We start from the raw sequence: 27,059 nt of genomic DNA on the forward strand, positions 1-27,059 counted from the left end.
CATCTATGATCTTTAAAGTTTATATGAAAATTAATATGCACCCTTATTTAATATTAATGTATCAACTATGGTATAACCATAGTTCAATTATGTATGGACTTGCTGTCAAATATAAAATTAGATTTAAATTAGTCATCAACCCCTGGGTGCAATGGACCTTTTGCAAACCGGCAGTTGAAAAACACTCGCATTAAAACTGAAGCAGCCAGACTGGCTGCAAATGGCAAAAAGAAATCTATTTAAGAAATCTGGACTGGACCTACAGTTTGAAATGACATCTGAAGCATTCTGCCTCCACTGAGGATTGAATCTCAGACCCCTTCTTATTACAAGGCAACAGCATTACTTTATGCCACTCCAGAGGCCCAGTCATGATTATGAAAGGAACCTTCTATCAAAATGCCAGAATTTTTTCCGACAGTATTTGCAATTTGTTTTCTGTAATTTACAGGCTAAATTAAATCTTAATCTCTGATGAAGTAACTAAGAATCTTGTTAAGTATAGAGAACATTCAGACCGAAGCAACACATTACAGTGGAGGTGTAACATTGAAGAGACAAGTGACATGGGCCCCTTCAGTGTATAAGCAAGCATTCACCACACATGCAGAAACAAGACCGAGACGACATGATGTGTGGCACTGGAGCTTTCAGACAAGTCACAGATTACAAGCGACACAGTCTCATTCAGTATAAAGCAAAGCATTCACCGTGCATGCAAGAACAACAGACTGAACCGGCACGATGCACACCATTGAGAAAACAGCATAGTCCGAGCAACATGCAAGTGACATGTTTAGCTTGTTGTCACACTTCGGTTCAAAGGGTTGAATGGATTACTGAGGGTGTGCTTCCAAGTGACACTAAAGATGATTTTTATACAGAGTTAGAACAGGTCTTTGATAAATTTTCTCAGTATGATATGAAAATTCTGTTAGGTGACTGTAATGCACAGATTGGCAGCAAAGAAGAGACATTTAAACCCACGATTGGTAAAGAAAGTCTTCATGAATTAAGTAATGATAATGGTATAAGATTGATTACTTTTGCAACCTCAAAGAATTTAATTGTGAAAAGTACCACTTTTAAACATAAAGATATCCATAAATATACCTGGTCTTCTCCAGATGGTAAAACTCATAATCAGATAGATCATATTCTCATTGATAAGAGAAGACATACTAGTATAATTGACGTTCGTACACATAGAGGTGCGGACTGTGCCAGTGACCATTATTTAGTAATTGCTAAATTAAGAGAAAGACTCTCAGTGTTAAATCATAAGCAACAAAATCTAAAAGTTATACAATTTGATACAGGAAAGTTTACTGATGAAAGAATTAAGAAAGATTACCAAATTAAACTGTCAAATAGATTTGATATTTTGCAGGATTTAAATGATGATGAAAATATAAATGAAACAGACGTAAATAAGAATTGGGAGCACATACGTAATGCAATAGAATCAGCAGCTAAAGAAAGTATAGGATACCATAAACCGAGAAAAAGTAAGCCATGGTTTGATAATGAATGTCATAATCTAATAGAAATAAGAAATTAGGCTAGACTTAGGTGGTTAAATAACTCTGATGATACAAATCTAAGCAATTATAATAGAATAAAGCGAGAAGTTAACCGCATGTTTAGAAGTAAAAAAAGAGATTACTTGAAAAGCAAAATTAACGAAATTGAAACAAACAGCAAAAATAAAAATATCGGAGATTTATATAAAGGTGTAAATGAGTTTAGAAAGGGGTGGCAACCTAAAGTAAACTTGATAAAAGATAAAGACGGTGATTTTCTAGCTGACCCAAGCGATATTCTAAATAGATGGAAGAACTACTTTAATGACCTTTTAAATGTCCATGTAGGAGATAAGTCAGAAGTGAATGAAGTCCACACAGCAGAACCTTTAGTTCCAGAACCTAACTTGACTGAAGTTCAAGATGCTATTAAAAGGCTAAAGAATAACAAAGCACCTGGCATTGATTTAATACCAGCTGAGTTAATTAAATATGGTGGAAATTCATTAATATGTCAAATTCATAAATTAATTTGTTTAATATGGAATAAAGAAGAAATCCCTCAACAGTGGAAAGAATCCATAATTGTTCCTGTGTTTAAAAAAGTTGATAAAATGAACTGCAATAATTACCGTGGAATTTCTCTACTCTCAACAACATATAAAATATTATCTAACATTATTTTAACAAGACTAACCCCATATGCTAATGAAATTATAGGTGATTATCAATGTGGATTTAAACGTAACAGATCAACTACAGATCAAATTTTTCACATCAGACAGACACTTGAAAAAAAGTGGGAATATAATCAAAATGTCCATCAACTATTCATTGATTTCAAAAAAGCATATGATTCGGTCAAAAGAGAGAAATTATATAATATATTAGTAGAATTTGGAATACCTAAGAAGCTTGTTAGTACGATAAAAATATGCACCAGTGAAACAGAAAGTAAAATTCGTGTGGGTATTAATATGTCTGACAAATTTACAATTCATGATGGGTTAAAACAAGGAGATGCATTATCTCCATTGCTCTTTAATTTTGCCTTAGAATATGCTGTTAGGAAGGTAAAAGAAACTAAAGAAGGACTAAAATTAAATGGTGTGACTCAGATGTTAGCATATGCAGATGATGTAGACTTACTGGGGGATGATGTGAATACAATTAAGAATAATGCTAAAATATTTTTCAAAACTGCTAAAGAGATAGGTTTGGAAGTTATCAAAGAGAAAACTAAATATCTGCTTACAGGCCGAAACCAAGTGTTAGGTAATAATCAAAATCTAATTATTGATAACAACTCGTTTGAACCAGTTTCCAAATTCAAATACTTAGGAGTAATATTAACAAATGAAAATTATATTATAGAGGAAATAAAAAGTAGGCTTAATTTAGGAAATGCATGTTACTTCTCTCTTCATAAACTTTTGTCTTCTCGTTTAATATCTAAGAAACTAAAAGTTAAAATATACAAAACAGTAATTTTGCCTGTAGTATTATATGGATGTGAAACTTGGTCCCTTACATTGAAAGAGGAACATAAATTGAGAGTTTTTGAAAATAAGATCCTTAGGAAAATATTTGGACCTAAAAGGGATGAGGAGACAGGTGAGTGGAGAAGGTTACACAATTTAGAAGTCCAGATATTATTAGAATAATTAAATCAAGAAGACTTAGGTGGGCAGGCCATGTTGCACGAATGGGAGAGGAAAGAGGAGTTTACAGGATTGTTGTTGGGAAACCTGATGGTAAGAGACCTGTAGGAAGGCCAAGACGAAGATGGAGGGACAATGTTGAGATGGACCTAAGGGAAATCGGTAGGGATGGAAAAGAGTATATAGAACTTGCTCAAGATAGGGAAAGATGGAAGGCCTGTGTTGCTGCAGCCATGAACCTTCGGGTTTAAGAAGGCTAGAGAGTTAGTTAGTTAGTTAGTGCTTCCACATATCACTTGTTGTTTTGATCTGAAAGTTCCCTGAGAAAACTGTACAGACCAAGTGGCAAGAGACACTTGCAGCTTATGTTGCGTCGGTTCGAAAGATTGCATTTACTTCTAAGGGTTGGTTTTCAAGAGCCACGTGTCCTTTCCGTCTGAAAGCTCCGTTAAACAGGATATATATACACATTCACTTAATACGTATATTTTTGCATGTGTGTTGTGAACAATAAAGATTTTTAATTGTCCCGAAACAGAATATTTTGATATTAACATTTGTTTCATATTTTTTGACATCCAACATTTAAATTGAGACACAAACATGTAAAAGCTTGTTTTAAGTCCATTTCATGGTCAGATGTGCTCATCAGGACTACACGTTCAGTTTTAACCCTAGCTTACCCGTACGAGAAACTTACATACCTGGGGCCGACTCACAGGCCCACACTTTTTTTTATCACTAAAATTCAAGATACCATTTTATTATTGAATCACTGCTTCTTTTACTGATTACATAAACAGTTATTTATTAATTATAATAATTACAAAAATTACGATCATTAATAAAAAATAATAACCAATTATTACATGTCTCACATAGGCTATATTTTATCATTCACTAAAACTCACAAAATCCATAATATTTTTTGTTAATGCTTTTTAGTTTGCAGAAGTGTATTTGTTTATTAAATATAATAATTACAATCATTACCAACAAATTATACACTGTCACTAGCATGAGCATCTCGATTGATTGATTGATTGATTGATTTGGTGTTTTAAGTCCACTTTATGCACAGTAAGGCTAATCGGGACTGGACCTACAGTTTAAAGTGGGATCCGAACCACTTGCGCCTCCACCGGGTATCGAACCCGGGACCCCTTGATTACAAGGCGCATCTCGAAAGAGACACATTCAAAGATGGCACTTGATATGCCCACCAAGTGCATTTTGCCTCCTAATTACATTATTAATTACACTCAATATGCTGACCAAGGCAGTAATTTATATATAAAAACTTAAACTTAGCGTAACATTTCAACCTTCTAGCAAGGTCTTCTTCAGACTATGCACCAAGTACAAATGTAACAAGGTACAAAAACAGGACAATATATATACACAAACATTACTCCCCTCCAGATTATTAGAAAGTTGTTCTGGAACATTCTAGCAGGTGGCTTTCCCTTATCAACTGTACTTTCACCTAAAGGGCTAAAACATATTTACTTCCATCTAGAATGTCGCTGGACTCTTTATCTCACGCTCTTTTTCCTTCATTCTTCTTCCTTTTTCTCTCCTCTTTCTCTTGTCCTTTCCACTCTTTCTAACACCTTCTTCCATTCTTTGTTTAACTTCAGTCCCCATTCCAGTTCATTGTGTCTTCTTCACCTCTCTTCTCTATTTCCTTGGCCTCCTTCCATTTTCTCACTAGTATTCTATTCTCCCTTCCTATCTGCTTAGCCTCATCCCACTCTATGTCATGTCCTGTTTCTCTCTTATGTTTAAATATCGCATTTCTCTCTCTCTTAAGTTGTACATCATCCCTATGTTGTTTCAAGCTGTCTTTCAGCCTCTTTTTAGTTTCTCCTAGGAGAGGGACTAGGATGGAAAGAAGAAAGGGGAGAAGAAGGAGAAGAGAAGGATACCAGAAGAAGAGTTGTGGTAATAGGGAATGTAGACCTATCAAAAGAAGAGGAAGCTTTTTTAAAACTAGGAAGAGGTTTCAAAGTTGATGAAAGACATGTACATTATGAAGAAGTTATATATGACATTGAAGAAGCAGTGCTCCATATAAAATAAGAACCAGAAAGAGACAAGATTAGAAGAAGAACAGCAGCCATACTGAAGAAAGAGAAATAGAAAAATAAAGAAAAGTAGATAATTTGAGTCAAAAAGAAAGGAAAGGGATGAAGAAAATGGAAAGAAGTGATGTGGTGATAGAGCAGACAGATAAAGGAGGAGCAATTGTGGTGATGGAAAGAGAATGGTACTAGAGGAAGTATGAAGACCTAAAAGAGAACAGATATGACGAGATTTGTGGAAGAGAAGAAGAACAAACTATAAGAGAAAGGGTCATACAAGACTGTAGGAGGAGAGGATTCAAGAAGTTCATAAAGGAGACAGGAAGACTACCAAGTTTGAAAGGCTTTCCAAAGATACACAAAGAGGAGATAAAGTTGAGACCAGTAATGGAGTGCAGAAACAATATTTTGGAACCCTTGGAAAATACATGAAAGAAAGTTATTGAAGTGTTAGTAACACAGCAAGAAAGCAGAGCAGTTAAGAACAGTGAACAAGTGGCAGACCTCATAAAAGGACTTAAGTTGAATGAGATGAAGATGGCAATGTTTAGCTTAGATGTGAAAAGTATGTTCCCAAGCATCAAGAGGGGACACGTTTTGGACATTGTTGAAAAGAGAATGGGACGAAATTATAGGAGAATGGGATAGTGAAAGGGTAGTAAACGTGCTGGAAACCATTTGGAATAAGGGTTACAGTATAATGGGGAATAAAATAATGCTAATGAGTGAAGGACTGAATATATGTTCCTAAGCCCAGCATTGGCTGAATTGGTTATGAATGAATGGGAAAAGAAAGTGATAGAAAAAGGAGGTGACAAAATAATTCTGTTTTGCAAATATGTGGACGATTGTTTTGGCATATGGAAGGGAACGAAGAGGCAGCTCGACATTTTTGCCAAGGAAATACAAGATGAAGAAAGAGGAATATTATTGGAACTCAAAATAGAAGAAGAAGACAAGTTAAGCTACCTAGATATATTGATGAAAAGGAAGAGAGGACAAGAAATTGAAACCGCTTGGCATCAGAAGAAGTGTGCAGCAGGGGTATTCTGCCACAAAAGAAGTGATGTAAGTGAGGTGACAAAAATAAATTTTATAAAGAATATGGAGGACAGAATCAAGAAAATATGCACGAAAGAATGTGAAAAAGAAGTCAAAATACACTATCTGGCCATTCGTCACCGGACACCTGGAACGAGTACTTTAATCCGGTTTCAGGCGTCCGTCAGTATCGTGTGGGGCCACCTTTCGCAGCAAGTACAGCCGCAACCCTCTGACGAAGACTGTCCACCAAATTGCGATAGGTTTCGACGGGAATCCTGCTCCATTCCTCTTGCAAAGCGGCGAACAACTCTTTAGTGTTTTTTGGGCGGTGTGGCCTGGCTCTCAACCGGCGCTCCAACTCGTCCGAAAGATGCTCAATCGGGTTGAGATCAGGACTTTGGGCGGGCCAATCAAGTTTTTGCACACCCATATCCTCGAACCACGTGTTGATCACACCTGCCGTATGACATGGGGCATTGTCGTGCTGAAACAGATAAGGACCACTACCGAATTGTGCCCACAATGTCGGTAGCGCAGAATTGTCCAGGATCGTTTGGTATGCATCTGCATTCATGTTTCCACGCACTAACACAAGAGGACCAAGACCATACCAGAAGAAGCACGACCACACCATGATGCCACCTGATGGGGTGTCCGGTGACGAATGGCCAGATAGTGTAAATAGCCTATGGAAACATCTGAAAAAGAATGGCTATGAGAAGGAGGATAGACTGGACATAAACAGAAGAAGGAAGAAAAGTGGCAGGGGAGAATTGGAAGAGAAAGAAAAAGAGAGGAGGTTTGGAATAAAGAATATGGGGAAGACCGCAGAAAAGATATGCAAAGTGCTTAGGAAAGCGGGCATTAAAACTTACAGGAAGGGAGGGAGAAGCATCTTAAAAATAGCGAAGAATGCCAACAAGAAAAAGGAAAACAGAGAAGAGGAAGGGATTATTTACAAAGTGAAATGTAAAGAATGTCAGAGTGTGTACATAGGAGAAACAAAAAGAGGCTGAAAGACAGCTTGAAACAACATAGGGATGATGTAAGACTTAAAGAGAGAGAGAAATGCGATATTTAAACACACGAGAGAATCAGGACATGACATAGAGTGGGATGAGGCTAAGCAGATAGGAAGGGAGAATAGAATACTAGTGAGAAAATGGAAGGAGGCCAAGGAAATCGAGAAGAGAGGTGAAGAAGACACAATGAACTAGAATGTTCCAGAACAACTTTCTAATAGTCTGGAGGGGAGTAATGTTTGTGTATATATATTGTCCTGTTTTTGTACCTTGTTACATTTGCACTTGGTGCATAGTCTGAAGAAGACCTTGCTAGACGGTTGAAATGTTATGTTTAGTTTATGTTTTATAAATAAATTACTGCCTTGGTCAGCATATTGAGTGTTTCATATCATGGAAACAAGGCTTAATGGTGTTATAATTACATTTATGTTTTGATGAACAAAAGTAATAAAGAAATATTGGGAACATCCTAGGAAACAATGTAATTTATTATTTTCAAAAAGTTGAAAAATGTAATAAACAGAGGTGGTTCGCTAGGGTTAAAATTGTATCTGAACCAGTATCCAATATGTGTCCACTGGGATTGGCCAGTATCTGTCTTTTGGCTGCTAGATGATGTATTTTTTTTTAGCTAGTTGTAAAATATGTCATTACAAACCTGTAAACTCATAACAGTAACTTCAAGTAAAATAAGTTAGTTGCAATTGGTAGGAAGCCAAAAAAGCCAAAATTTCCGGGTTGTTTTTCCAAAAAAGCCGGCTTTTTATCAGAAAAAAAACCGTCCATTCAAAAGCCTGCTTTTTTGCAACTCTACTTTCTGCACCCATCCTCTTCATGTGTCCAGACCATCTCATCTGTGCCTGATCTATCCTCTCCTGAAGCTTCATCACACCCACTGTCTGTTGGATCTCCTCATTCCTTATTCTATCTCTTCTAGTCTTCCCCAATATACTCATTAAAAATTTCATCTCCACTGCCTGCATCTTTCCTTACTTTTTATGTGCTATTTATATCAGTTGCAAAAAAAGGAAAACACTCGAACTAGAACTGGGCCGATGATAGTTATGTGTCTGTACTGTGTGCATTTTGGAAACATTTTAATATTCCACATCCTGATCCAATGCCTTCTGCCCATCAAAACATGGGTTAAGAACTTTGACAAAACAGGTTCTAAAGATCAGATCCAGGAAGAGGTGGCTCAAATTCCTGTGGCCATACTGTGCAATGTGATGTGTAACTTACCCAAAAGACTGAACAGGCCCATAACTATCATTGTTTTTGTAATACACTTATACAGAGAATGCATCGTGTGGCTCGTTACAAACTCCATCATAAGTGAATGGTAAAGCAGTGGCTGCAAGATAGCTATAGTCATGTGTTATCTCTGACGCAACAATTAGCTATATCCCGTGTTGCAAAATTGCCCGATTCATTGCTGCATCCGGTATACCTGTTTATGATGAATATTTTATTTTTTAGTACAAGGCCTCCACGTTGTAGCCAGGAGTTGATGTTGCTGGGGAACCAGTATCTGACCGTTCTCAGGGATAAGATTTTGTGTCCCGTAGATCTTGGTGTACCAGGGGATCTGAGTGAACTTCCAAATCGAGATCAGGCATACAGGGCAAAGGTACGTTTGGTATTCTGCCTATGTAACGGGAAAGGGGACTAGATTTACAAGATAATACATGAATGTGAGTCAGTTGCTGGTGGTGGATCAGCATAGGTTGATGGGAAATTATGTGAAAGTGAGGTATGTGCATGATCATAGAGTTTTATGGATATAGGCTACTTTCAGTCTTACGTTCAGGAAGAATTTTAAAAAGAAAGACAAAAAACTTAGGTGTCATATGTTTTGAGCATCACATAATGTGCTGGAGAAACATAAAATCACAGAGAAATAATTTATTCTGAATAAATCTATTAGACTTAACTATAAATTTATACAGAATAGTACTGTAATAGAGATACTCTACTATAACTTCTTCATAGATTCTGTAAAAAGATTGTCATTGGTGTGGTACAGTTTTTAACTCTTGAGAGCTTTGCAATTATATTTTGATAAAAACTGAAATTTTTGAAGAAATATGCTTGAAAGGACACATAGCAGTGTTATTGAGTATGAATATTATACTAAAGAGGTTGCATTTCCTATTATGTGTTATGTATGTGAATGGTTGTGCCCTTCTTTTTCATAAATACTGATGCAATGGCTCTTGTGAGAAAAGTAACGAAAATTGCTTCTTTTCTAAAGGGTTATTATTAGAATTGTAATATATCGAAGGTAAGAATGAAGAAAACAAAATACAATGGAACTCTGATTTTACGTTGTTTTCTTTGGAAAAGGGGGGGGGGGGATCAAAGGTGAAAAAAGCTTCAAATGCAGAAAATGTAAAATCTTGGAAACTTTTAGTTTTTGCTCTATTGGGTCCATTGAAGATTGTGCATAATGATGAAAAATGAAAAATCCAGGAATGTAAACTGGAGGATCTGCTGTATGTTTCTTACATGTAGAGAACTGAAAAATAGCAGCAGGATTAATATCAGAAGGCATTGGCTCAACATTTCAGTGTTAATATTGCACCATGGGGCTAATTTAGAGCTATTTGAAAAATAAATAGTAACATACTCGAAAATAGGACTTGATGCACTGACTGTGGGTTCCCAAACAAAATCTGCTTCATAGCCCAGTACTGAATTAAATATGTACAATATGCTCTCTTTCATCAAACTTTCTGAAGGTTTAAAAGGGGGTTAGGGTTCAGACTCCCTCCTTGCAACTTCTGGCATGGTGGATTAATGCAAGTTCAGAATCCAAAATCAGTAATTCAATTTCAAATACTTATTCAAAGTTTCACAAAAATACAACAGGAACAGTGTGCGATAATTTTCATACATTTGGAATTCCTGAAATTGTGCAAATCTGCTTTTGTTCTTTGAATCACAGTTCAACTGGGACCCATCCATTTTCACTTCTAACCATCCTCTTACCAGTACTGTTTCTGGTTCAGACTGAAAATTCCATTATGATTGCCCCAAAATTCCTTGTATTGTTAGGTAAGGTGTGGAACCCCTGCTGTGTGGTTTTATGCACACAGCTGTAAAATGGAAAAAATTTTTTAAAAGTTTGTATGTTTGTAAATGCTCTTGCCAAGGTTGCTTCTTGCTTGGTAGCTGGGGAATCAACAGTTTGTTTTCCCCGAACGGCTTTCTTGTTTAAGAGGTAAGAAAAGGGCCTTCACTCCAGTGGTTGGGGGCAGGCCAGTTTGTCGGAGGTATGAATACTGGGTTCCGAGGGGCACACCCAGATGCACACACAGAGAGACTCGGACAGATTGACAGAGAGAGATATGCATTCATAGAGAGTGAGCACTGTATATAGGGACTCCTGCATGATAAACTGCGAGAGCGAGTTAGCACTATGGTAAATCGTGCACTCGTCGAACAAAGTCCAGAAAAGTGCATTCTTATGTAATTGAGCAAAAGGTAACCTGGAGCATTTTTTACCTGAGCTGTAATGGAACGATGTATATACGGAGAAGGGGAGGTGTGTAAATAAATTGTACATAAAGATGTCTCCATGAGGCGTCATTGAGTGAGCCCTATATATCATATAGGTGGTTTGGGAATTGGTCGGCTGTTAGAAACCCCTAGACCGATCAGGGTTACATAAGGTGCAGGTATACATAAGTTCCATAAAAAACATGTTTGAATGAAGGTGTTAAATATAGGATTTATAATAATAGGTGACTCCCCCCCCCCCCATCCTAATATTTTCTGCCTATGGTTGTTAATTTAAATATCATTTTTTTAAATTCCATTACCAGTTTGTATACTCGTATGTCAGTTTCAGCTGATGTTCATATGGTACATTGGAAATTGTTACCACATCCCTATCTTGTGGTATTAAACATCTAGGAGAAGACAGGCATCCCTCACGATACAGGGTTATTCATAATTATTTACCTAAAACTAAAATAACTCCATTTATTTACTGCATTAAAATCTACATAAATTCAAGTTTCTTATAAATGTTTGATATTGCTTCTCTCGATGTAGACTTTATTGGACTTGGCACACAAGTCTCCTTCACAGCTTCCACAACATGATCTGCTACCCTAGGGTGCCCCTGACCTCGTTCTCTGTGCACAACACAGCCTTTGTTGAACTATCGTACCAGGATTTGACAGTCTTTACTTGAGGCAGAACTTTTTCTGAAACACCGTTGAACGTTAACTAGGAACTGTGTTTCGTGGACCACAGACAACATTGTGTGCACTCTGGACTGCTGTAAGACTCCATGTCGACCGGTTTATTGGTCACCTAGTCATCTGTAACAGAGCATGTGACCTCTGGCAGCCTAGAAATGAAACTTCATGGTATGGCTCGTGACAGGTACCCCTCTACGAGAGTTACTTTTATGTAAAACATTTAAGAGGATTCACCTATAGGAATGCCTACTTATCATGTTTATGTATTCAGGACGCTCCTCTATTACGGCCGCATTATGATCAACATTAAAACATGGAAATTATATTTTAGCAAAACTAAGTATGCTACTAATATTAAAGAAAATTATCAGTTTAAAGGATTAATAAAAATCAAAGAATAATACTGGTTTATTATTTATAAATTATGAATAACCAGAAAGGCTAAAAGCTAAATTTGATCCTTAGTTACCTCAGTCTTTTTCTTCTTCTTTGGGTCCTGTCACGGTCGCCAGAAATTCCCTTGCCTGTCACGTATCCACGCATCTGGCTCCTTTGGACACCACAGGTATCGTTACTGAGCTGAAAGTCACTTAGCAACTAAATAAACAGTCTTCCAAATAAACAGTCTTCCGCTATAAAAGCGAGAAAAATCTGATAGACATTCAGAGTCATATGTGGTTTTCACGTGTATGCACTTCACCCAAAGTCCCGCCAACAGGGTTTTCATCCATTGGAAGACGACTTAGCTGATTGAGAATCACTTCGGAAACCTGGAAGGGGTATGAGGTTTTCGCCTAAACCCAACTAGGACCTTTCGACTGATAATCACCAGCAGAGTCTGTATTAAGGTGATCTGTGATTTTCACTTGGGTACCTTTCTCTCACCTTTAACAAGCATTTGATCTTTTCACAGGCAGGCCTCCCCCATGGCGCAGTGGTAGCGTCGTCGCCTTGTAATCAAGGGGTCCCAGGTTCGATCCCCGGTGGAGGCACATGGTGGTTCGGATCCCACTTTAAACTGTAGGTCCAGTCCCGATTAGCCTTACTGTGCATAAAGTGGACTTAAAACAACAAATCAATCAATCAATCAATTTTAACAGGCAGCAGCAACTTCAAGAAGATAATCTACGCAAAAAGTTACAGCTTGGAATAGCGGTATTATCAAGCTGGTGATATCAAAACAGAGATTGTGATTGAGAACACAGCAACAGCATCGAATAAAATTAATCAATAGATAGAAACAAGCCGTTCAAGGACTAAAAACGGAAGATCCCTCCCTGTATTGCTGGCAACGGACCAGGTGTTATCTAAGCCTTAAGAACAGTGTCCGATCAAAGAAGGTAACGAACGATACCTGTGGAGTCCAAAGGAGCCGGACGGGTGGGTACGTGACACACGTATTTAGAACCATATTTGAATAAATATGGAATAATACTTTAGGAGTTAATCATCTTTAGTTTTAGGTAACTAAGATTGAATAACCCTGATACGATGGTATTGCCTGCTCTCTTTTCAGGATATATACAAGTCAGGTTTTATTTTCATCGAGGACACGTTTTACAATGACATGCGCCATTCGACATGCCTGGACTACAGTGAAGTCATACGAGAATGGGCCAGGAAGAGGGACATAGGGGAGCTAAGGACAGCTCTGATGGAAACCACGAAAGTGAAAGATCTCAGCCTGAGATTGGGATATCCGTATGTTTACCAGCACCAGGGCAATTGCGAGCACTTGATCGTGTTTGCAGATGCAAGGTAAATGGACTCTTTATCTGGTATAAAATCCAGTATTTTAATGGTTTCATAATGAGAGTTAAACCAATATCACTTCCTGGTATTATGTACTAATTCCTACCTATACTGTTTTATTTTACTTCTTTTCTTCCTCATTATAATTATCTTTCTGTAGGTTGCATTCAGTAAATAAATGTACAAAGTCATCATTTTACTATTTTTCTAATATGGAACTTTATACTTCTTCCAAACACTGAAAAGATTCTCAGATAATGAATACAGAAATTGTCAGTTATTCAATTTAGACATTTATAACTCAACATAATAATAATAAAGAAAAAGGAAGTTCTACTTTGTAATTTGTTACTGAGCTTGGGACAACATCACATTTAATTACAGGAAACTGACTGTTGGGCACTGTTTGTTATTGCAAATAAAATAATATAAATACCACCAGTGAAAATTATTATTTATGTATTGTCAGCATTGTTTCGTGTTAGTGAGATTTTCTCCCTTTCTTTTCAGATTGATTCAAAAGTCTGACAGTTTGTCCTCTGCCAATTATCCTTTGGTCCGTAGCTTGTGCTCAACAAATGCAAAGTACTGCATGGTTTGCTCTCTGTACATTGCAAGGTAATACTATTAAGCCTTGTTTCCATATTTGACACTAAAATGCTGACCAAAGCAAAATTTATTGCAAAATAAGATGTGATAAGTGTAACGTTTTCACCCTCTAACAGGGTGACAGACAAGAAGACCCTGTTAGAGGGTGGAAACATTATCTTTATAGTGTCCTGTTTTACAACAAATTTTACCTTGGTCAGCATTTTATTTATTTATTTATTCATTTATTCAAAGTTTCAGATACAGCACTTTTAAGGCTATTTTACACTGAAAACCCTAGCAAGAACAAGTCAAGATGGTTTTAGGTAAAAACAAGAAAGGTTAAATATAAACATAAGACATAAACAAGGAAACAAACAAAGATTTACATATTCATTATTAGGGAAGATCGGAAAATGTTTTCAGGGGCAAAAATGTCTATGCTTGTGGGTAGTTTATTGTAGAACTGGGGCAGCCTGTGGAATAGAGTGCGCTGTATAAGGGAAAGCCTAGCGGTAGAGTTGTGGAACAATTCAGTGTTTCGGGTCGATTGAGAGGGAACTCTGAAGTTGAATTCTGTAAGAAGAAATTCAGATCTTAATTTCCCATTGATGATTGTATAGAAAAATTTCATAGCAATGTTGTTTTGCAAGTTAGTGCTCTTAAAATTAATGCTAGTGGTTTGTATTGCATATTGAAATGAGTCTGTAAGGTACAAGTCTCTGAAAATTGAAATTGAATATGTAAAGAAATTAAAGAAAAAATATGTGAATGTTTACACTTTCTATAATTAAATGTCTTTCATCCATCAACGGTTGCGCATCAGTGCACTAAAGTGGGGGAGACAGATGTTGAGGGATAAGTAACTCCCCCCCCCCCTTTCCTTTGGACATAAATTTCTTGTATCAACTAGACCACTATAATTATATCACTCCCATTTTCTTACCCTTAATGGCATTCAGAATGCTTTTGTCAGCAATTGCCCCTCCCCCTTCAACAGTAGTGGGGTTCTAGTTGAATATTATATCTTCAATAATTTGGGTACAGTGTTGGAACATGTCTATCCATTTCAAATTACATAGTAAGCTGTTGCGAAAAAAATTTGTGTCAATGTGTTAGAAAATACAGAATTCAGGAAGTGTACAAATTTGTTGCAACATGTTTCATATGTCAACTTTCTCACTAAGCTTAATCTAATGTAATACCAGATCAGTCAAAATGTTTGCGACCTAATTCCTACCTTTTCCACAATATTTTGAAAGTTTTAGGTCCAGTCCCGATTAGCCTTTCTGTGCACAAAGTGGGCTTAAAACAACAATTCAGTCAATCATAAGGAAAACTATTTTTTTGGCCATCTGGTAATGGGTTGACCAATTTTTCTTAAATTAGATAACAAACCATCCATCAGAGTTGTCTAACAGCTATGAAATTTTCAACTCAAAATTCCTAAATTTGTTGCAGTCATCATGATCACAACTTTTTTCACATGAGAGAATTAAATATTTGTTTTTTTATTTGTTTTTTATTGTTTTTTTCTTTATTTATTTATTCTTTGCCCCTCAGGCTAATTGCTACAATGAGGATGAATTATGATTAGATAAAACTGATGAAGGGACACTCACAAAGAACACCTGTACCTACAGTAGGTCAGGACTTGAACCTGGGAACTTTGGTGTCAAGATCAAAAGTCTACCCTTTAACATGCAGCTACTGAGCTAGCAAAATATAGAAAAATATGTGCAAATTTATTATAAACATACCACAGTATTCTTCAGTCCCTCAATATTGTATGTCCACATTCAGAGCAAAAAAAGAGCACTGTGTGTGTGTGTGTGTGTGTGGGTGTGTGTGTGTACATATATACTTAAGGTTAACAGATCGCTATAAGGGAAATGTAGGACGTGCTGTCCCAAAATGTAGGACATTAAGTCAAATTGTAGGACACAAAACATTCTCAATAAATAATACATATAACTATAGAACATGTTAGAAAGTAATTGAAAAATGACACTTTTCAGTTTTAAGAAATGAATTGTTAAATGCAAAATTTCAAAACTTGCAATCATACTAAACAATGCACCTCTTACTACATGATTTAAGTGATACTCCTCAGATGAGCCAATTTTTCTCAAAATTTCAAGTTTAGTCAGAATTTAGGTTAGAATGGACAGTCAAACTCTTGAAATTATAGGGACGGTACCAAACATTTTACAGACTTTATGAAAGAATCATTTCTCTTGTGACACTGTTGTGCTGATGGTAATGAAGATACTCTTTCAACATTTGCATTATGACCTGTAATGGCAAACAAATATTCGTCAATTATCGTAATTTGAAATGGTTCCAGACGTTTCATCTTGGGTAGTTTTTAGTTCAATAACAGGGTGTCTGCCAAAATAACACATCCAGAATTCGTGACTTTTTCTGGACTTTTCTAGACCTTTTTCCATTTTTCGTAACGTTTATTTATTCGACCCCTACTTAGGTAAAGTTGAAAATTAATTAAGAAAATAAATATTTATTTAATGAAAACCCCTAGATGAAAAATGAAGCTGTATTTAAGAAGAGAATTAGATCTGCTTTATTAATGCATCGTGGACTGTTTTTGGCAGACTCGCGAGGCTTTGCCATCTGGATTGATTGATTGAGTTGGTGTTTTAAGTCCACTTTGTGCACAGTAAGGCTAATCGGGACTGGACGTACAGTTTCAACTGGCATCCGAACCACTATGATCCTCCACTGGGTATAGAACCCAGGACCCTTTGGACTCAGCCAGTATAATCTTATGTGGGGCTTGTCTGTTGTCCCTATATGTTTGTGACTGTCCCTTCATCCATCTTATCTTACCATCATTCATCCTCATCTTCGCAATTAGCCAAAGGGATAGAAAAAGTGAAGTAAAATAACTAAATGAACCAATCAGTTATTGTGAGAGCAAAAATTCTTAACCACAAGAATAATTTATTGCCTTTTTATTGATTTCTTGACCTCCTTGTTCATTTCTTTACTTTTTCTTGATTTCCATTACTCTCTTGACTGGCAGCACCCTGAATAACTTTGTTCTGTATACCCCTGATTTACAATCAAAATATTGAATCAGAATAGGAAGCACCTTATTTCATCAGTATAAACCCCAAGGCAAGAAATCCCGCTAAGGCATTGAACAGTGACTCATCAGAAAGTGGTCCCAAAACTTTGTTCATTAATTGCTTCCATTTTATCGTTTGTTTTCTAGCAGGACAAACTTTTATTTTCTTTTTGGGCAATGACTGAATCAAAATAAATTTCACGAATGAGTTTGGCCACGGTGGCTAAGTGGTTAACGCAACTGTCTACCATGCTAAAGGTCCCGGGTTCGATCCCCGGCCAGTTCAAATCCTGGAACTTTTCTAACGTTGGAAGCGACCCCGGCACCGACCCAGCGCTGAACGACATGGGTACATGGGGGAAACCCTGGGGGGTAAAGGCGGTCAGGGGTGTGATGCTGATCACATCACCCCCACTCTCGACCGGATAAAGAAAGTGTAGGGCGTTACCCCCTCACCCCCTATACGCCTTCATGGCGTGGTGCTAAGCACAGGGGAGCACTTTACCTTTTTTTATTGAGTTTGGAAACGCAGTCCATAGACTTGTAACTTCCATGATTTTTTTTTGTGTCGTATTTTCCTAATTAATTTTATGTGATGCTCAGAATGTGGGACATTTATGATATTTTTCAAATTCCTCCCAGACGTAAGGCTAAAATGTAGGACATGTCCAGAAAGAACCGGATGTCTGGTAACCCTACATAAACTGCTTCGAGAAACATAATCCCAAGATATTTGCATTAATTTTACCATTCAACACAGGCATGTAGTGAATATAGTATTTCATGAAATCATATTTTTTTCATGTGTTGCATATCATCTTGAGCATCTCTTCATATTGCAGGTGGATGACACGAAACAATTCAAGAACTCCAGCTGATCCATGTTATTTTTGCGATATCTGCTTTAAAGGATTCAACTACATCAAAGGCAAGAAAGATGGTGGATTTACCGCCCATCCCTATTTCGACAGAACTGCTGTCGTGTAAAGAAAGTGCCTATGTCAGTTGTTGCATTTATGCCTAAAAGTACAATGTATCGTCTTTCAAAACATTTGTAAGATCACTTTTGTTAAGAGTATTTGGTATTCATTATTACAGGTTTATACTGTGAAAATCCTATTAAAGTTTGTTAATTAAGGATTTTCCCTTGCTCACAAAGCATTGATATCTAGTGTGATTTTTTATATTTTAATTATCAGTATTATTTCCTTGGCTGTGATCTGTGAAAGTTTCATATATTATATTAGAAAAGAAGATTACAGTTACACTATAAGTTTTTCAAAATATGGTAATACATATAGTTTTTTTAAAAAAAGATTTCAATGTGTATGTTGCAGCATGCTTTAATCTTGATATATTTTATAGTGTTTGAAAAAAAGTATTTTATCAGATGTCCTTGCCTGTAAATAACAGGTAAAGCTTTTAATGCTCTGAGAGTGGATTTTTTAATGTTTTGTATGCTCAAATTGTGTCTAAAATAGGTATAAATTTTACCTAGCGTTTATGGTACATAATATCCTATTTTTGTAGTCCGTCTCAAGATGTATAGGATATGTCCTTTTGGTCTAAGTAACAGGCAGCTTTTTTAATACTTTGCAGTGAAAGTATTATTTACATTGGTTGTACAAGTAAATTGCAAGAAAAATTAAGAAGATGAGGTACAACCATTGCAATTTGTTATGGTGCTTGATACTTTATAGTCAGTCTCAGTTTTGTCAGACACAATCATTGTCTGTCAGTAAGTAAGAGGCAATTATTTATAATATATTTGCAAGGAAAGTCCTTTTTTCATATTTTTGTATAATGAGATATTTTTAAAAATAAAACAGAGGTACAAAAATTTGTATCGTTCATAGTATTCTTTACACTGCAAACGCTCAATAATTATATCAATGTGCACCTGAAAGTTTTATACCAGGAAATGAAAAATGCTGTAGCAACTCAAGTATTTACCTTTCTGGAAAACCTACATAGACTTCTATAAATAGTTTTATGGAAAAGTAAGTATTCAGTTCCTTGTTTTTTTAGCAAAGTTCCGTTTCATCACTCCCTTCTTCTTTTTCCAATTCAGAATCACTGTCACTGCTTTCAGAGATCAACAACAAATGCAACTCCCGATGCTGTAGTGGTAACATTGTCACCTTGTCATAAGGTGCTGGGTTTGATACCCAATGGAGGCTCGTACAGTGGTTCGGATCCCACTTTGAACTGTAGGTCCAATCCTTTAGCCTATATGTGCATAAAGTTGACTTAAACAAAACTTCAAACAAGTGCTGCTACCATATTTTGGTTTTATGCGTCGAATCTAGTCAAAGTAAATCAGATCATATATACAGGGCATTACTAAAGTTCATTTCCAACGCTTAGGAGGTGATTCTACAAGTGAAAATAAACACAAAAGTTCATGTGACGAAATGCCGAAAACGGCACCCATTCGGATTCATTGAAGTGGGAAAAAGTGGGAAAATTATGTTTACAAGGAAATAGTGGCACAATGGCCAACCATACGACCGTGGCGAAGGGCGTTCCACAAAGAAATGCGGCATGCTCTATTCAAAAAAGCACATGGCAGATGTGTGAAATTGATGCACAAGGGATTCCCCAAAGGAAGCGGATGGGTCTGTTGAAGTCGTGGGGGTAGGGAAGGGTTTAGCGAGATGTGTTATCCACGGAAAGTGATATGTGAGACTGACAACTAAGAAGAAAGCGAATATCTGTAGTGGACATCACCATTATGTAGAAAAACAAAGATGGTGGTGGTGCTGCGCTAGGTTGCATATGTGTCGACATGTTCACTGTGTGCAGAGTGGAGGTGCCGTGGGAACCACATCACAGATGATTTTCAAACTGTCTGCCATTAACTTTCACACAGATATGACAGCGCCGAATCAACGATTGTCTAGTTCGAGCAAACAACCCCGCGGTGTCTGCTATCATCGCTGCGGCGACATTAATGCGTGCAACGAGATCCTCGGCCGACACGACAGGTGTTTCGTATACGAGGCGTTTCATCTCTCCCTATAGAAAGAAGTCCAAGGGAGTGATGTCCGGTGATCTTGCTGGCCACGACACAGGCCCACCCCTACCAATACACAAATTCTGGAACAAGCCATTGAGGAAGTGACGCATATTTTGGTCAAAATGTGGTGGTGCACCATCATGTCAGAACCATAGTCCTTGCCTCAGTGCCAACGGCACGTCCTCCAACAGTTCAGGCAAGACATCAGGAAGAAATGCATGATATGTACCACCACACAGGCAAACAGGGAAAATGTACGGCCCAATCAAATGGTCATGCACTATCCCACACCACACATTAACCGCAAACCTGTGCTGATGGTGTGCCACGAGAATTGCATGTGGATTTGCAAAATCCCAAACGTAACTGTTTTTACTATTGAACATGCCCGTTTTGGTGAACATTGCTTCATCGGTCCACAACACCCTGTTCACAAAATTCGGGATAGTTTCCATGTGATGCAAAAGACCATTGGCAGAACACCATATGTGGGTCAAAGTCCTGAGGTAAGAGGTCTTGGACCTTTTGGAGTTTGAAAGGGTACATCCCCTCTTCGGATAGGACGCGCCACTCATTAACATGGGAGGTGTTGTGGGCCCTGGCTATAGCGAGCATACTGGTGTGAGGACGATCCCTGACAGCATTTAACACCGCAACTTCACATTCCTGCCATGTGCTTTTTTGAATAGAGCATGCCGCATTTCTTTATGGAACGCCCTTCGCCAGCAAGATCGCCGGACATCACTCCCCTGGACTTCTTTCTGTGGGGAGAGATGAAATGCCTCGTATACGAAACACCTGTGGTGTGAGCCGAGGATCTCGTTGCACGCATTCATGTCGCCGCAGCGATGATAGCAGACACCGTGGGGTTGTTTGCTCGCACTAGACAATCGTTGATTCGGCGTTGTCATCTCTGCGTGGAAGTTAATGGCAGACAGTTTGAACATCGTCTGTGATGTGGTTCCCTCGGCACCTCCACTCTGCACACAGTGAACATGTCGACACATATGCAACCTAGCGCAGCACCACCACCATCTTTGTTTTTCTACGTAATGGTGATGTCCACTACGGATATTCGCTTTCTTCTTGGTTGTCAGTCTCACATATCACTTTCCGTGGATAACACATCTCGCTAAACCCTTCCCTACCCCCATGACTTCAACAGATCCATTCGCTTCCTTTGTGGAATCCCATGCGCATCAACTTCACACATCGACCATGTGCTTTTTTTAATAGAGCATGCCACATTTCTTTGTGGAGCCCCTTCGCCGTGGTCATATGGTTTTTCCCACTTCATTAACTACGAATGGGTGCCGTTTTTGGCATTTTGTCACATGAACTTTTGTGTTTATTTTCACTTGTAGAATCACCTCCTAACTGTTGGAAACAAACTTTAGTAACACCCTGTATATATATATATTACAACCAACCATTAGTTAGAAGTACATTGGGCAAGTGTAGCCAACTGTATTACCACCAAGGGTCCTGGGTTCGAATCCCGCTCGGGCTTGGTTGTTTGTGAATGTCCATTCATCAATTTCATCCCCATCTTCGCAAATTAGCCAAGAGGCACAAAACGCGAAGTAAAATAAACTGAATCAATCAATGTATTACCACCAACAGGAACCTATACACCAGTATTACTCCTACCAGCAATCAGTGCTAATTCTTTTAAAACAAGAAAGAAAAAAAACATTAATGAAATTTAAAAAATAATATTGCTGTGTCTGAGGAAGTTTAAAGGATGAATAAAAAAGTGGAGAATGAGTGTACAACCCTTAGTTGACTAGTGTGGTGAGAGTTTGTGACCTGAGCTCCCATTGACTTCCTGAACAGCAAGCCTCTCCAGCGAGCCAATAGGAGAGCAGCTTTCATGGAGGACTACAAGAGGGAACCAAAACAAAGCCAGGAAGCCAGTCTGTTGTGAACATTCATAGGTGAAATCAGTAGAAAGTTGTAGTCACAAATTGGCTCAATGTGCCTCTGCTTATTGTCGGTGAATTTTAACTGGTATGACATGTACTTGCCAAGACTGAGCCCAGCACAATAAATTGTTGAATAACTGATACAGAAGTGTGAGGCCCTGTACAGTGGCACGTGTCCATACCCCCAAACGGTGACCTTGAGTAAATTAATATAGGCTACTTGTCTGAATCACTATGCAAGTTTCTATTGAACTGAGAGCTTTATATATTAGAATTAACCTTGTTGTCCCATCCTGCAATGCTAACATTTAGTAAGGAATCTTACTGAAATGGTCAGATGGTCAGGAAGGGTGTGGGCATGGGAATATATATATCTAGTTCCTGCAAGGGCAGGGAGAGTTCAACTTTTGGTATGATCAGGCTATAGAAATCCAATCTGTCACCATATGGAAGGCCACAACTTTATCAAATTAGATCTATGTATCCAACTTCTACCTGCTTTACATAAAATGAACAGATTAGTGCTTTTAAAAAAGTTATTCCCCCCTCTACCTTCAAAAAGAATTACAAAATTAGAATTAGTATTTTCCTTCTTGCTACAGAATGGAAAATGACATCATCAGTATCAATTCTAATATTCTTATGTAAACTTAATATAGCAAGGCCCATTAGTGAAGTATCTGCCGTTTAATTTCGAAACCATGTTTCCAACCTCTTTAATGTTGAAAACATCCTCTGAGGTGTTGCAGGTGAAACACAGTGTAGCCAAATTCATCAACTATTTGGGTAAAATCTGTAAGTAGTTTCTCTGCTTGTGAATAAATTTCATTAAAGTTTTCTGAACTCTTTCTTCCTCCCTCGGTTCTTTAATATCTCCTTTAGAATACCGACAACTTTACAGCACTGAACAAGATCATAATCCACCTTTTGAGGTGCGAGACATAATGTTGCACTATATGAACCCCCCCCCCCCCCCTATTTTTTTAGAACAACTAAAGATATTATAAACTGCCCAGAGGTTACACAGTGAAAAAACTGAAAAAGCTTGCAGAGATGTTTTCCTTGTACTGGTAAGTTGTAAAGTTTCTACAATAGTTGAGTACAATTCTACAAATCGAGCTACTGATTGATACATTTCTGTCCATGTTCTGTCACACAACTTGTTGTCTCAACTAGGGTGTCTCATATCCTGAATTTTCTTGCATTACATTTTTCAAAACCAAATTGCTTTGAGAAGATTCACAGAAGAAAATTATAACTTATTTAACAGTCCCAATGCAGTTTCTTATCGCATAAATTTCGCATGAACGGGAAACAGACAGATTTAAAGTATGCTCTGCATAATGCACAAAAATTGGTTTTGGATACTTCTGTGAAATTATTAATCTCGTTCCCTTAAAACTACCACTCATTACTGTAGCACCATCATATCCTTGACCAACATTATTTTCTAGATCCACATCCAAACCAGAGAAATCTGAATATAATCCAGATGCAGTTACATCTCCAATAGAAACAAATTGGAAAAAAAAAATCCCTTCCCGATCCAGATTTTGGGAAATGATATATGACTATCAATCTTAAGATTATTGAACAGGAAATTAAAACTTTAGGAATGCTTAATTCTTGATATACAGGGTTAGTTAAAAGTATCGGGACAGGCCAGTAATAACGAGACGCGTGGACGGAGGAAAATCACATGTTGCAAGTGGGTATAGGTGTGGAAACTGCATTGAATGGAGGTGTGGCCATCATGGCAGCCATCTTGGATTCCGCCATATTGGATATCACGCGATATTTTCACATGGAAAGGGATATGTATGACACATTAATTTAGGCTAGAATCGTCCCACAAACGACAATCCGAACTCATTTTGGACCTATCGCCATTCGTGGAAGAGATAGGGTGTGTTATGTTTTACTGCAAAAGATGAGATTTGTCTGAAATAATTGTTTACTGTATTCCAGTGGGTAACTGTAGACTGCAAATTACAGAGAGCATGAACAAGAAAATATGACATTTACTTACAGAATACCTCAAAGCAAGTGCTCAAACTGCTTGCCGTCGACTGTCTTGACAATATGCCAACCGATCGTAAAAACTGCAAAGTGCAAGTTGTAGCATATCCCGAGAAGTCCTCTTGTTTCGTCCACAGTGCGATTCCGTAGATCATTCAGGGTGTGTGGTTTGGTGCGATACACTTTGTCCTTCATGTGCCCACATAGAAAGTAATCTAGGGGTGAAAGATCGGAATATCGGTTTTCCTCAGTTCCCCCAGGTGAATGCTGGGATGGAACCTTACTTCGAGGCCGTGACTTCTACTTCTCTTCATTTATTCCTTCCTGCCTCTAGTTCTTTCCTGGGTTGTTTTGATAGTTTTTTTGGAAACAACATAATATCGCAAATTACCGAATTAAATAATGCCAGTCTAAACAATCCTTCCTTACAACAGAATAACATACTCTTTTGTAACTAACAATCCAATTTGACGAATTAAGAGCATCAGGTAGGTATTTGTTTTTCTTTCCCTTCCACGGACAGCAATAACAGTGTTCGTCTGGATATGGACTCTACCTGTACACATCCCTTGCAGATTGTAGTCAACTTTCTCGAAGGTCAGTTGCATTTGTTATCGTCCTTGCGAACGTTCTGCATGTTGCTCATGTTGGGGAGTGTTGTGCAAAAGGAAGGAGATTTGTATCCGCGTCAGTGGTCAAAATGGAGCTCAGTGAATGAGAACGTATTACGTTATTAATGATGCGTGGCTATGGAGATCGCAAGAGATCGTATACAGAGGTGTGACAATTATTTAATGCAACATTCCCTGAACGTAACCCAATTTTGAAGCCAACCGTCGAAATAACCATTCGACGTTTTGCAGCAAGTGGAAGCATTAAAGACCGTGTGCGATCAGGAAGGCCGAAATTGTGTAGCAACAAAGATGTTTCTATGGATGTGTTACAATCTTTTGTGGAAAATCCGAATACATCGGCAACCAGCGTTTCCTACACACTGGACATTTCCCAGAGTTCAGTGCAACGAACTTTAGTAGGCAGTAAGTTTAAACCCTACAAAGTGAGTTTAGTGCACGAACTGACGGAAGATGACTCTGATCGCCGTATTGAATTTTGAGAAGTAATGATGCGAAATATCGATAACGATATTGACATTGTATTCTCTGATGAAGCAAAATTTATGTCAAACGGGCAGGTGAACCGACATAACTGACACTATTGGAGGGATGAAAACCCACATTGGATGATGGAACATCATACCCAGTATCCATAGAAACTGAATGTTTGGGTAGGAATGATGGGAGGCATCATTCTTGACCATTTCTTCATTGACTGCAATCTGACAGGTGAGAAGTATTTGACAATGTGTCATGAACAGATTGTCCCTGCCATCCAAGTGTCCACACTATGGACGGGATGTTCGACAATACTTACATGAAACCTTTCCACAACAATTGATTGGGAGACGAGGTATGATCGAATGGCCTGCAAGATCTCCCGATCTATCACCTCTGGATTACTTTCTACTGGAGCACATGAAGGACAAAGTGTATCGCACCAAACCACACACCCTGAATGATCTACGGAATTGCACTGTGGACAAAACAAGAGGACTTCTCGGGATATGCTACAACTTGCACTTTGCAGTTTTTACGATCGGTTGGCATATTGTCAGACAGTCGACGGCAAGCAGTTTGAGCACTTGCTTTGAGGCATTCTGTAAGTACAAGGGTTGGATAAAAAGGAATGGCAACACTGCTGTTCCGTGAAAGGGGTGAGTCACAGCGCCACAGGTGTTTCATGGCTGATAAAGGAATGTCAGACGAGGAAGTACAGTGAGTGGGAGCGATTGTATGTTATTCAGTCAAAAACAGCAGTGCTCTGAAACAGAGGACGAGAGTGCAAGCACCCTAACAATATGTTTAGGCAAGAAGAACAACGTCTCTCAGGCAGACGGTCGATGCAGCCTACTTCTGCACCTTCTTGCAACACCACCTTCGTCTCACATTAAGAAGGAAGCGACAGCACGGTGACCCATCATCCTGCTTGACAATGCAAGGTGTCACACTGCGAACAATGTGACGGCGCTCCTGCATAACTGGTAGTGGGAGGTACTGGAACATCCGCCGTATTCACCGGTATGAGACCGTGTGATTACGACCGTTATCAAAGTGAAGGAACCACTGGGCGGGAAGCACTACGACACGCGCAAAGCCATCATACGTGCTATAGGGCGGTCACTGCGGGACATCGACAGAGATGGACACGCTGACGGTGTACGACGCCTTCCATACGTGTGACAGAAGGTCGTAGAGATGAGGGACGATTACTTTGAAGGAATGTAACACGTGCTCCTCGACCAATACAGTCAAGTACCAATTATACCAGTGTTGCCATTACTTTTTATCCAACCCTTGTAAATGTCATTTTTTTGTTCATGCTCTCTGTAATTTGCAGTCTACAGTTACCCACAGGAATACAGTAAACAATTATTTCAGACAAATCTCATCTTTTGCAGTAAAACATAGCACACCCTATCTCTTCCACGAATGGCGATAGGTCCAAAATGAGTTCGGATTGTCGTTTGTGGGACGATTCTAGCCTAAATTAATGTGTCATACATATCCCTTTCCATGTGAAAATATTGCGTGATATCCAATATGGCGGAATCCAAGATGGCTGCCATGATGGTCACAATCCCATTCAATGCAGATTCCGCACCAATACCCACTTGCAATATGTGATTTTCCTCCATCGACGCGTCGCTTTATTACTGGCCTGTCCCGATACTTTTGACTAACCCTGTATAGCACACTATAAGTATTGCGACTTATGGTAAAATGGTAATATTTGTTCACATTGCTGCTGCAGTGCTTGCAGACCTTATAAATAGAAGTACGAATATTTCTCTGCAAACCAAGCCTGTGCGATTAATTATGGCATCTGCGTGCCATCAAAATGGTTATAATACCATTAAGCCTTGTTTCCATGATATGAAAAACTCAATATGCTGACCAAGGCAGAAATTTATTTTATTATAAAACATAAACTAAATGTAATGTTTCAACCCCTCCAGGGAATGCCACCTTAAAGTAGCACTGACCGTGTGGGCAGAAGGGGTTT

At 38.2% G+C, this 27,059-nt stretch overlaps 1 protein-coding gene across 1 annotated transcript in view; it reads left to right on the forward strand.

Annotated features, from left to right (window-relative positions):
* The window catches only part of LOC145985751 (snRNA-activating protein complex subunit 3-like), a 53,264-nt gene extending 34,468 nt beyond the window's left edge, over positions 1-18,796 (forward strand). The window contains exons 5-8 of the mRNA XM_083119819.1: positions 8,817-8,967; positions 13,065-13,306; positions 13,811-13,918; positions 17,819-18,796. Of these exons, the coding sequence (XP_082975945.1) occupies positions 8,817-8,967; positions 13,065-13,306; positions 13,811-13,918; positions 17,819-17,963 (646 nt within the window). The 3' untranslated portion in view covers positions 17,964-18,796. The remainder of the gene's footprint in view (positions 1-8,816; positions 8,968-13,064; positions 13,307-13,810; positions 13,919-17,818) is intronic.
* Positions 18,797-27,059: the final 8,263 nt, after the last annotated feature.

Source organism: Lepisma saccharinum, chromosome 3 (assembly GCF_977018435.1).
Source record: "Lepisma saccharinum chromosome 3, izLepSacc3.1, whole genome shotgun sequence".
Taxonomy (NCBI): Eukaryota; Metazoa; Arthropoda; class Insecta; order Zygentoma; family Lepismatidae; genus Lepisma; species Lepisma saccharinum.